The following is an 11,596-nucleotide window of genomic DNA, read 5'->3' on the forward strand; positions in this document are numbered from 1 at the left end:
AAAGACGACTTTGGAAGGACGCCAACGTTGGACTTTTTGTTGAATCCTCTGATCCGCGTTGTCTCTTCCAGAATCTTCGAATATACGCGGCAGATAACAAGATTTTTTCTGAAGGCACCCAATACCTATTTACTAATTTTCTCCCCTCAAATAAAGGGAATAGACATCCAGTACTATAATATATCAATTGAAGAGTTTCAGATTCTTTTTTTATTTTCCTTGAAGAAATTTTATTGATAAGTTTCTCTGAACTGAGACGTGTATAATTCAATGGGGACACCAGCATTCCCAAATCTTGGAAAACACTGCTTCGTAGATGATTGCCGGCAGATCGATTTCTTGCCTTTTACTTGCGATTGTTGTCACCAGGTTCCCCTTTTTCTTCCTTTGTAATTGCAATTTTTACATTCATCTGTGTTCTATTTTGCTTTTTAAGCTTTATTTGTTAAGTATTTTGTATTTGATTAAAGTTGATATCTTTTTCTGTATAGGCGAGACCAGTTAATTGAGATTAAGCTTTGTTGTTATTGTGGTTACACTCAGGTTAGGTGCATTTAGTGTTTGAAGAAGTCCTTTTAGTTTGACTATAGATTTGTCAGTTACTGTAGGGTTACTGTGAGATTTAAGAATCTAGTTTGTCTTAAAAAGACAAATTATTGATTATTGAAAGGAACGGGATGCGTACACACTACTATACCCAAATCCCATCTGTGGGAATATACTGGTGTTTGTTGTTGTTGTTGTTGTTGCTGAAAAGGAACGGGCTGAATAGTGTGGAACTGATTTAGAGGATTCATATAGCTGCCCCAGCTATTTTGGTGTTGAAGCATAGTTGATCCATTAATCAAAGTTAAGATCTTTTTGGTTGCAAGCTGCATTTGAAGATATTTGCTGTTTTTGGTTTGTGTGTGTACCTTTTTCTTTTTGGGGTTTGAGAGCATAAAATTTTGATCTTGATGATACAACAGCAACAACAAACTGCGTATATTCCTAACAGGTGGGGTCTGGGGAGGATAGTGTGTATGCAGTAAGTTTGATCTTGTTGATGTATATGAAAATTCAGCAAGTGGGAAAAAATTGACCTTGAGTGAAATGAAAATGGCCAAATTTGCTTACTTCCGCTCTAGCACTAAAGGAGCAGCAACAAGTCTGCTACCCTTTAACAATAATGGATGCTCTGGTGGATTATATGTTTAGCATTCTATAATGGGAGATAGAAGTAGAAAAAGATTAAACAATATTTCTGATGAAGAATTGACATTGAAATTTTATCAGCAATTATCCCTTGGCAATTTGACAAAGTAGTTCTCGTCCGAAGACAAGCTTGTGATTGTCAATTCTTCGTATAATACAATATGCCATAAAATTTTGAATAACGGAGACTTTTGGCTATTCTTTTTTCTTTCTGATAAAGCAGTGTGAATCTTTTTAATAATAACATCTTGAGGATGTGTGATTGTCCAAAAGGAGGGTGGTTCGTCAACAAAACCTTTTTTAATCAGTAAAGGAATAAGTGAGGTTGTTCACAGTTTCTTTCCTGTGTATTTGTTAGCGATACCCGGTCCTTGAACAAAACCTTAAGGAGCCAACAAAATTAAGAATTTGATGTACATCAATTATATGGTCTTAAGAATCTTAGTTCAGGTTCCTTTACTTATTAGTAAGTAGCTTTCTTTGAGTAAGATTTGCTGTCTTCTGAAGGTGTGAAAATAAAACGGGATTCTGATTCAAAATGTGTTTTAGAGGTAGAACTCCCTGGTACCTTTATCACCATGAATGTGATATGACAATCTTTCTCTGTGCTCTATCCTCATCTTTGCATTTGCTGTGCACCTTTGTATAAAATTTGAGCCCTTTCCCTCTGTGACCCTTTAGGTGTTGCATTAGTACAGGAAGATTATCATTTTATTAGAATATTGGACTGAATAAGCTTGAATAGATCGACGTGGATAGTGGGGAATGGGGATTCATACGGCTGACCCCAACTTGCTTGGGATAGAGGCATAGTTGTTATTGTATTAGTATAGGACGAAACTTCTGTGTAGAGTTTAAAGTTATCAGGAACTAACTGTAAGTTGACCAAACTCAAAATGATGGATTTCTTTTCTTATATACGGCTGTTTCCACATTGCTAAAGTGTGTGAATCTTTCCTGCTCTCAATCTGTCGTTTTATCTATTTTTTTTGCTTTCTTTTTTTGGTTTGCATTTATAATTTTCTGTAAAGCAGAACAAAAGTAGGGATACCGCCACATATGTAGAAGTTTACAAAGAGAACCAACCCTGGAGGGATTATATTTTTCCTCGTCCTCCTTGGCGTTCGTGTACATTTGCCTTTAGGTTTCATTCACTTGGTCTTACACAGTTCATGGTGGATCACGTTTTGTTTGCTTTTCTTTGTTTTCTTAGTTAAGCCGGAGATATATGACTTCAAATTACCATATTTTGATCCTTGAATATCCTTTTTGTACCTTCTGTTGCTTTCTTTAATAGTCTTCGTACACCTAGAAGATGCTTAATGTGGGTTGTAAAACTTTGCAGGTGTTTTGTCTAGATCATCGGAGCTATAATAGACACCACTGTCCAAAAGCAAACAAGAATGATGTTACCGTGGTCGTTTGCCCACTCTGTGCAAAAGGAGTACGCCTTATTCCTGATGAAGACCCGAATATCACTTGGGAATCACATGTAAATACTGAGTGTGATCCATCAAACTATGAAAAAGCCACAAAGAAAAGAAAATGTCCTGTACCTGGCTGCAGAGAGATCTTGACATTCTCAAACACAATCAAATGTCGGGAGTGTACTATAGATCATTGTTTGAAGCATCGATTTGGACCTGATCACAAGTGTCCTGGACGTAAGAAACCAGAATCAGCATTCCAGTTTATGAACTTTCGGACTGGCAATAGAAAAGACGAGCCCAAGAAACCTTCGGCCACATCATCCTCAAGTTGGGCCACAAACCTATTCAAGGCGGCTGAAGCTGGAATGTCAAAATTGAGCAGCGAATTTAGTCAGACGCTGCAGATGGGAAAGGAGGGAAGCAGTGCCACAAACCGTAATGGGAGTGGTAGCGGCCAAGTTGAGCAATGCCCGCAATGCTCTCTAAAATTCTCTTCAGTCGCAGCTCTCATAAGTCATGTGCAGAAAATCCATGAAAAGAATGGTGTCATGAACTTGACAGTTGATGTCTGCCCCAGATGTAGTAAAGGTTTTCGCGATCCTGTATCCCTTGTGGAACACGTCGAAAGGGAACATAGAGGAACTTCAAAGGCATAGGGGTGGTCAGTAAAATTGAGAATTGCATTGGGGGTTGGGGGGTTGGGGGTGTGTGCGGGGGGGGGGGGGGGTGCGGCAAAGGGGGTTGAAGAGTTGCAGTATGTATTAGGAATCTATTTGTGGGAACTCCACCAAGGGAATATAAATTCACACCTTTAAAGTGCATTGCTCTATTCTTGTTTTATGTTAAATGTTTACTAGAGATCATATATTCTCTTGAGTATTTATGTACTTATTTCAGGATTTAAATTATAGACGCAGACAACATAATGCTCTTTCTACACCATAATATTTTTTTACACCTACCGTGTAATTTAACATGTTATACTAAGTAAATATATGTAACTTAGACTCCCCTATTTCAATTGGCAGAAACAAAGTCAAACAAGAATTAGCACAACCTAGATTTTCTAACAGTCAATTTCTTCACTCAGTATTCATTTTACGGAAAAGGTCCAATAATATCCCTAAACTATTGGATATAGCTCACTTTTGTCCTCCGTTAGTAAACTGGGCCAGAAATATCCCCACGTTATCAAATTAGGCCACTAATGCCTTCAACCTAACGGCTAAACACACAAGCCTTCTCATCAGCATTATTTAGCTGACATGACATCCACATAAGCGGATCCACATAGGTCCGCTTATTTGGATATGTGGATCCGCTTATGTGGATGCCATGTCAGCTTATGTGGATGCCATATCACCTAAATAATGCTGATGAGAAGGCTTGTGTGTTTAACCGTTAGGTTGAAGGCATTAGTGGCCCAATTTGCTAACGTGGGGATATTTCTGGCCCAGTTTACTAACGGAGGATAAAAGTGAGCTATATCCAATAGTTTAAGGATATTATTGGACCTTTTCCGTTCATTTTATTTTGCTTCGTGTTCCTCCTTTTTATTCTCCTCCATTTCCAATCTTTTCTTTTCTCTTCAAAATTCACTATAAACCAACATGTTTGTCAATTGTCATACACCTTCAAAGGATGACACTTAACCAAATACCACTCCATCAAATTCCATATGATCATATTTGATTGAGCATAAAATTTAAAAATATATTATATTAGAGATAGTAAAATAGAGTGTTAATGTAATGGGGTTAAAAATTAGTTTTATAAAGAGAACATTATCTCAGTATTTGGAATTTTAATAGTTTAATGAACATGAATCCTTGTAAATCTTAAAAGTTGTACAAAAACTGTTATGCATCAAAAAATTTATGTTTACGGAAAAAGAGTATCATATGAATTGAGATAAACATACCGAGTACTAATTATGTATTAAGCGTAGTTTTTTAATCTTCTTCTCTCTTTTTTTCCACATCGTCAATACTAACTTCAATTAATAGTAATTCGTAATCCTGCTCGATACATGACTGGAATAAGAAGAAAAAAGAACACGAAAAAAAAAAATTGAAGTTGAAGAACTTATTATTATATCTCCATTGACTGTGGCAAATCCGAGGCTATAGAGTTCTTTCTTTCCTTTTCTATTTCCATTTTATTTTCCCTTCTTTTTGGCTTTTCAATAATGGGGAATTTACGGTTAAAATTGATAAGTTTGACTCTCGAAATTCGAATTGCATCAAATAAATTGAACGAAGGGAGTAAACCTTATAATATTGGCATGTCCAATAATTACACCAAACACTAAAAATAGAAGAAAATACATATCTAAATGTGAGTTTCAATATAGATCTTTTCTTTTTCACGATGTTCGTTAAATCTAACAATCAAAATATGTTAAATATTTGACAAAGGAGAAAAATGAGCACTTTATAAGACTATAAAATTGTTCAATAATCTATACTATATTAAAAACACGAATGCCTTAGCGAAATATTGTTCGTCTTTTTTACCCCTTTAAAATAGAGTTCATATCGGATAAAATAGACATTTAATTATTGTTTTCCTAATATTTAGGGATTTGAAATCAACTAAAATTTTGGTTATTAAATTTTTTCTTATTTCAAGTAGAATTTTACCTTATGTAAATCATTTCGTTAGTTGAACTATGTGCCATAGCTTTAATACCACATAATATATTTCTTTTAATGGAAACACAAAATAACCTCAAAAATCCTCAAAACTAAACAATACAACCGGCCCATATCAACATCTAAGAAAGTAGATATTCGGTCTAAGTTAGTAGTTTTAAAACACATTTTACCGAATAAGTTTCATTATTTAGAAGGAAAATACAATAAGCATTAAAGCAAGAAGAACCTGTCCAATAAAAATGGAAAAGAATACAAAATAAAGATTTCAAAATATAAAAGAGCTAAAGAGATTTACACTCCTCAAATTTGCTTTAAAAATTAAAATTATCCTCTAACTTTGAAAATAAAACATTCTTCCCCTCTTGTCATATGCAACATCTTATCTATTTTTCCACTGACATTTTCAATCCCTCTCTCTATGTAATATTTTTGAATAATATTATATTCGTTTTACTTAGATAAATATGAAGAATTAAATTATATTATATTATATTTTATTATAAATTATAATTTAAGTTCGTTAAAATTAGAAATAGAATAACTCTTTTATGATTTTATTACAAAATTTACAGTTATTTTTTTAGATTAATTTCTTAATTATGTTCTTAAGTTTCACCTTCTCTCTTATTATCTATTGTAAATATCATTTTTTGAGTTATGATTGTCACTAATTAAATATTTTCTAAATTACAATTTCAATATTTTTTGAAAATATAAATAGATAATCTTTTAATATTATTAGGTCATAAAAATAACAATATTTTTCATAAATATTCCCACAAAGATTCTGAGAAATCAAAATAAGACATCGGACTACTTATCGTGGGCAAAATTTCTTCCTATATTGAGTTACCTAAATAAATCAACATTATCATTCTAGGAACTTATACCTTTTTTTATTTAATGTGTATTTTATAACACAAATACATTATTTAATAATAATATTTATGCAATTTTCAAAAACTTGTATATTCATTAGTAAATGATTAAACTTATCGTAACATAGAGATTATTTTTGTCATTCTCTCTATTCTACTGTGAAAAGTTCGCAGACAACAGTCAAACGGCGTCGTTATTTAGCACTAAACCCCTTTTGAATTTCTAGAGCGTTCTAGCAAAGAACATTTCATTACCGTATCCTCGATTCCACATCTCTGCTCAGCAGCTCATCGTGGTAAGCTCCCGCTTCCTTTTTTTTTTTTTTTTTTTTTTTTTTTAAAGTTCTTAACATGGGTTTTACTATTAGGGTATTGGTTCTTGCTCTATGTATATCTGAGAAAGAGAAATGACTAAAATGTTACGGAATTAACCTTGCTGTGACTGTATAGTCGGATTTAGGCTTTCAAATTTAAATCGACTGGTGCCAGCTTAGTATAAATAATTTTTTTTTTAAATTAAGTGGGTTTATATAATTCCCGTGTCCCAATTTATGTACCGTATTTTTTTCTTAGTTTGTTCGGAGAAGAATGACATTTCTATATTTGAAAATAGCTTAACCTTAAACTTACTATTTTAACCTTAATGAAATGATTTATAATTACACAAATGTCTATTGCATATTTTAGGCCACAGGTTTTAAAAGTCTCTCCTAGCATATTTCGCCAAGTTTCTAAAATTCCCTTATTTTGAAAAATATATATTTTTTTAAAAGTGTTTTTCAATAAAGTACTTTTGGCGAAAGTAGTTTGTGGTTGACTAATTAATTTAAAAAATACTTTTAAACAACAATTAATGTTCGGTCAATCTTTTATAAACTACTTTTAAGTGTATTTTTCTCAAAAGCGCTTTTAAAATAAGTGTTTTTAGGGAAAAATTATTATTTTTTGCTTCTTAAAAAGTGTTTTTGCTTCTACTCAAAATTACTTCTTTTCCTCGTAGAAGCTTGGCCAAACACCTCAACTTTGAGAGAAAATTAAAGTGTTTTTTGCCTTAGAGAAGCTTGGCCAAACATGCTATTAAACTCCGTAGCCACCAAACAACGTCACATAAAATGGGATGGCGGAGTAGTTCGAGTTGATGGTTGTGGGGGCAACAGCACGCCCGTTACCAACGTGTAAACTCGACACTCTCGGTCGGGATTGGGGAGACTGAATGATTTGCTTATATCTTTGTAAAAGTGTGCTTTAAATTGCTAAAGCTCCTTGTATTATAGTTGGAAAGAAGCTTTATTGTTGTATGTTGGATTTGTTAAAGTTCACTCGGTTCTGTAGCCTATCGGGCAGCCCGGTGCACAAAATATCCCGCATTTACATATGTTCGGGGAAGGATCGCACCCCAAGGGGTAGACAGCCTACCCTAATGTAAGCATTAGTGGCTGCTATTAGGGTAGACAGCCTACCCTATCGGGCAGCCCGGTGCACAAAGCATCATGTTCTGTATCCTATCAAATTTTGAAAAATATGTTCTGGGTTTTTGGGGAAATATTTCTAATTGTACTTGCTTACAAAAGCGTGATATAGATTGGAAATATAGATCTAGAAGGAATTTTCTTCATTGAGTAAATATTGATTTGGTTGGACGGCATATATGTCCCACTTTTCTATTTTGAACTACGGCCTTTGAACTAAAAAAGAGGAAAAACATAAGTTTTTGCAATAAAATTTGAAACTGTTTAGTTGATAGTATAAGGTGAATCCTTTATGATAAGCAATGAATTCCTAGAGTTCATATGCCATTTGAATAATGAAATGGAAAAAGAACGTGAAAGCTCTCGGTCTTGATGTGAAGTTTACATTCTTAAGTAAGTTTTCTGCTACTTGATATTGGAATTTCTTTTTGTTACTTTTGTCCATTAGACAAATGTCTATTGCATATTTTAGGCCACAAGTTTTAAAAGTCTCTTATAGCATATTTCGCCAAGTTTCTAAAATCCGATTATTTTGAAAAGTATTTTTAAAAGTGCTTTTCAATAAAGTACTTTTGATGAAAAACAGTATATGGTTGGATAATTAATTTGAAAAGCACTTTTGAGCAGCAATTAATATTCGGTCAAGCTTTTATAAACTACTTCTAAGTGTATTTTTCTCAAAAGCGCTTTTAAAATAAGTGTTTTTAGGGAGAAATACTTTTTTCTGCTTCTCAAAAAATATTTTTGGTTCTACTCAAAATCACTTTTTTTCTTCGTAGAAGCTTGGCCAAACACCTCAACTTTGAAAGAAAATTAAAGTGCTTTTTGCCTTAGAGAATTTTGGCCAAACATGTTATTAAACTCCGTAGCCACCAAACAACGTCACATAAAATGGGATGGCGGAGTAGTTCGAGTTGATGGTTGTGGGGGAAACAGCACGCCCGTTACCAACGTGTAAACTCGACACTCTTGGTCGGGATTGGGGAGAGTGAATGATTTGTTTAGATCTTTGTAAAAGTGTGCTTTTAATTGCTAAAGCTCCTTGTATTATGGTTGGAAAGAAGCTTTATATTCTTGTATGTTGGATTTGTTAAAGTTCACTCGGTTCTGTTACATAGGGTTCGGGGAAGGAGCGCACCCGAAGGGGTAGACAACCTATCCTAATGCATTAGTGGCTGCTATTAGGGTAGACAGCCTACCCTATCGGGCAGCCCGGTGCACAAAGCATCATGTTTTGTATCCTATCAAATTTTTGAAAAATATGTTCTGGGGGAATATTTCTAATTGTACTTGCTTACAGAAGCTTGATATAGATTGGAAATATAGATCTAAAAGGAATTCTCTTCATTGAGTAACTATTGATTTGGTTGGACGACATATATGTCCCACTTTTCTGTTTTGAACAACGGCCTTTGAACTAAAAAAGAGGAAAAACTTAAGTTATTGCAATAAAATTTGAAACTGTTTAGTTGATAGAATAAGGTGAATCCTTTATGATAAGCAATGAACTCCTAGAGTTCTTATGCCATTTGAATAATGAAATGGAAAAAGAACGTGAAAGCTCTTGGTCTTGATGTGAAGTTTACATTCTTAAGTAAGTTTTCTGCTACTTTGATATTGGAATTTCTTTTTGTTACTTTTGTTCTCCCAGGGTCAACCACAAATGTATTGTACGTGGACGAGTTAACTGTCTGGAATGAGCATCATTCTTTGTTCTGATAGCAAAACTTACACTTTGTTTGTTGCGGTGGAAAATAGGGGTATTAGGAGGGGACAACGGCTATTTCCCTTACTTGGTTAGGTAAGATATCAGGGGTATGCGACGCCTTCATTAATTTAGGTGGAAAAGAGGAAATACATGTCTCTTACTTCCCTGTCAGTTGTACCAAACACATGACAGGAAGCATGAGTATCTTTTCAGGAGAAGTAAAAACAACAGTTATACCACCCGGCTACTAGTCAGCTCCCTTTTCTTGAGCCAAACAATGTACTCTTGAACTAAGAACTAAAAATAAAGATTTTAGGTCATATATACAGCTACAACTACTCGTTAGTGTTCTGTCCTAATTCGTGGTATTTCATATGGTAGGTCGCAAATCATACTGAACTCCTCAAAATTTATTCATGTGTTCCTTGCAATAACCTTTAACATAAATGCTTCACCACATTATGAAGCTCATGATATTATGATCTTATGATTTGTAACTTCTTTAAATCTAATGTGGCGACAGTGTTTTATTACCATGCTACTGTTAATAGTTCTTTTGCTGCACTAAAATCAGCTGGATAAAGTCATGAGTTCTATTTGCTTTTGAAGTGGAGCATCAAGGGCTCAAGGCCTTTCCTTTCCTAAAGCACTCAAATTTCTGTCTTACCGGGTTTTAGGTTATCTTTCAGTTGTTGAAGTTCAACAATGGCAACAAAGTACATTATTGGTTCAGTGTTGGGATCATTTGCAATTGCATATGTTTGTGACGTTGCTATTGCAGACAAGAAGCTGTTTGGAGGCAAGTACGGGCTATTCTTTTACTTTGATTTTGACTTTGGTCGTGCTAACAGACATTCATGTCATTTCATACAGGTACTACTCCACATACTGTTGCAAACAACGAATGGTGGAAAGAGACGGACAAAAAATTCCAGGCATGGCCTCGAACTGCTGGTCCCCCTGTGGTCATGAATCCCATCAGCCGCCAAAACTACATTGTCAAGTCTTGACTGAGGATATTCACTCCTGTGCTCGATTAAGATGCTTGGTCTCAGTTTCCTTTCAAGCAAAGTTGTGTGGTAGTTCGATTGTAATAAATGTTTCTTCAGTTTGTGCACCTATGTATGTTTACTATCTTGTATCAGCTGAATAAACTGTGAAGGATACATGATCAAATGGATAAAATTAGCTACTTATGTCTTGACTTAATATATATGTTGATTCTCTGCTTTGTGTGTAACTTTGTTTCAGGCTAAATTAATAAAATATCTGTATAAGGTGCATACCCCTAGTGTTGCAGTAATCTTGCTTAACAGTGATCCTAGGTTTTTTCAAGAAATGGTTTGTGGATATCTGGTCAACTTTAGTCTTCTTGCTTTGGTGAAGCACGTTATAGCAGCAATGCTCTTCTTCTATTTGTATTAATGCCTCTATGGATTATGATCATATAATACAAATTATGTTTACATCATATTTTGTCTATAGGACTACAAACATTGTAATATTCAAAGATAGCAATTTACCAGTTTGTGATTTCCAATTGATATATTTGTATCCGGATGTGTTAATGGCATTCCAAGTTTCTTTTTCCGCAGACAACTTGAGTTAAAGTATCAAACTCATTAGAATCAATGATGTTGACATTCGCTATATTGTTTTTCAGATACTGAGTAATTCGTTTTTGTTGTATAAAGTTTAAGGAAGAATGATTTACTATTCTTTTCTTATTTCGTTTTGATCTTATTGCCTATTACCAACCTCATCTTGTAGACCTAATATCCTATTTTTCCTTCTTTAATTTGTATGGTTGATACTTGATAGGTGGAAGAACTTTGTATTAAGCATCAACCTCACTATACCAATTTATTCTAGATTTGGATCTCCTACATGCCTCTTCTTGTTTGAGTGTTTCACTTAAATCTTCGGTGAGTCTTTATCGAGATTTAATACTAAGAAATAGCTATGTTTCCTTGAAGAGCTCTTTGAATGCCTTCAAGTAATATATTTTCCTTCCCAAATTTCCAATTAGCCATAGTCATGAGGTTATTCCAAAGTATTAATCTATTGTTATAGTAATTGAGTAAATAAATGGAAAGTAACCATTGCTTAGGGAGTATAAGATTATACCCTCATCATGCAATGGAGCTCTTGGATTGTTCCACCAATTTGAAAGTCTTCATCGTTCACCTGGGATAATTGGTTGTGGCATCTTTGCTTTGGAAATCATGTTTTTGTATATGGTGAAATATGTTATATTAAA

At 34.1% G+C, this 11,596-nt stretch overlaps 1 protein-coding gene across 1 annotated transcript; it reads left to right on the top strand.

The window, feature by feature from the left end:
• Window positions 1-127: 127 nt before the first annotated feature.
• LOC107796562 (zinc finger AN1 and C2H2 domain-containing stress-associated protein 13) lies at window positions 128-3,550 on the top strand. Its single transcript, XM_016619356.2, has 2 exons — window positions 128-369; window positions 2,540-3,550. The coding sequence occupies exons 1-2, from the start codon at window positions 271-273 to the stop codon at window positions 3,278-3,280; spliced, it is 840 nt and encodes a 279-aa protein (XP_016474842.2). The 5' UTR covers window positions 128-270; the 3' UTR covers window positions 3,281-3,550.
• The last annotated feature ends 8,046 nt before the right edge of the window (window positions 3,551-11,596 follow it).

This window comes from Nicotiana tabacum, chromosome 24 (genome assembly GCF_000715075.1).
Source record: "Nicotiana tabacum cultivar K326 chromosome 24, ASM71507v2, whole genome shotgun sequence".
In the NCBI taxonomy this organism is placed as follows: domain Eukaryota; kingdom Viridiplantae; phylum Streptophyta; class Magnoliopsida; order Solanales; family Solanaceae; genus Nicotiana; species Nicotiana tabacum.

Excerpts from the sequence above, each read along its gene's own strand:
- LOC107796562 (XM_016619356.2), top strand. The coding sequence starts at position 271 with ATGGGGACACCAGCATTCCCAAATCTTGGAAAACACTGCTTCGTAGAT. Across the intron at positions 370-2,539 it reads CTTGCGATTGTTGTCACCAG|GTGTTTTGTCTAGATCATCG; the intron begins GTTCCCCTTTTT and ends AAAACTTTGCAG.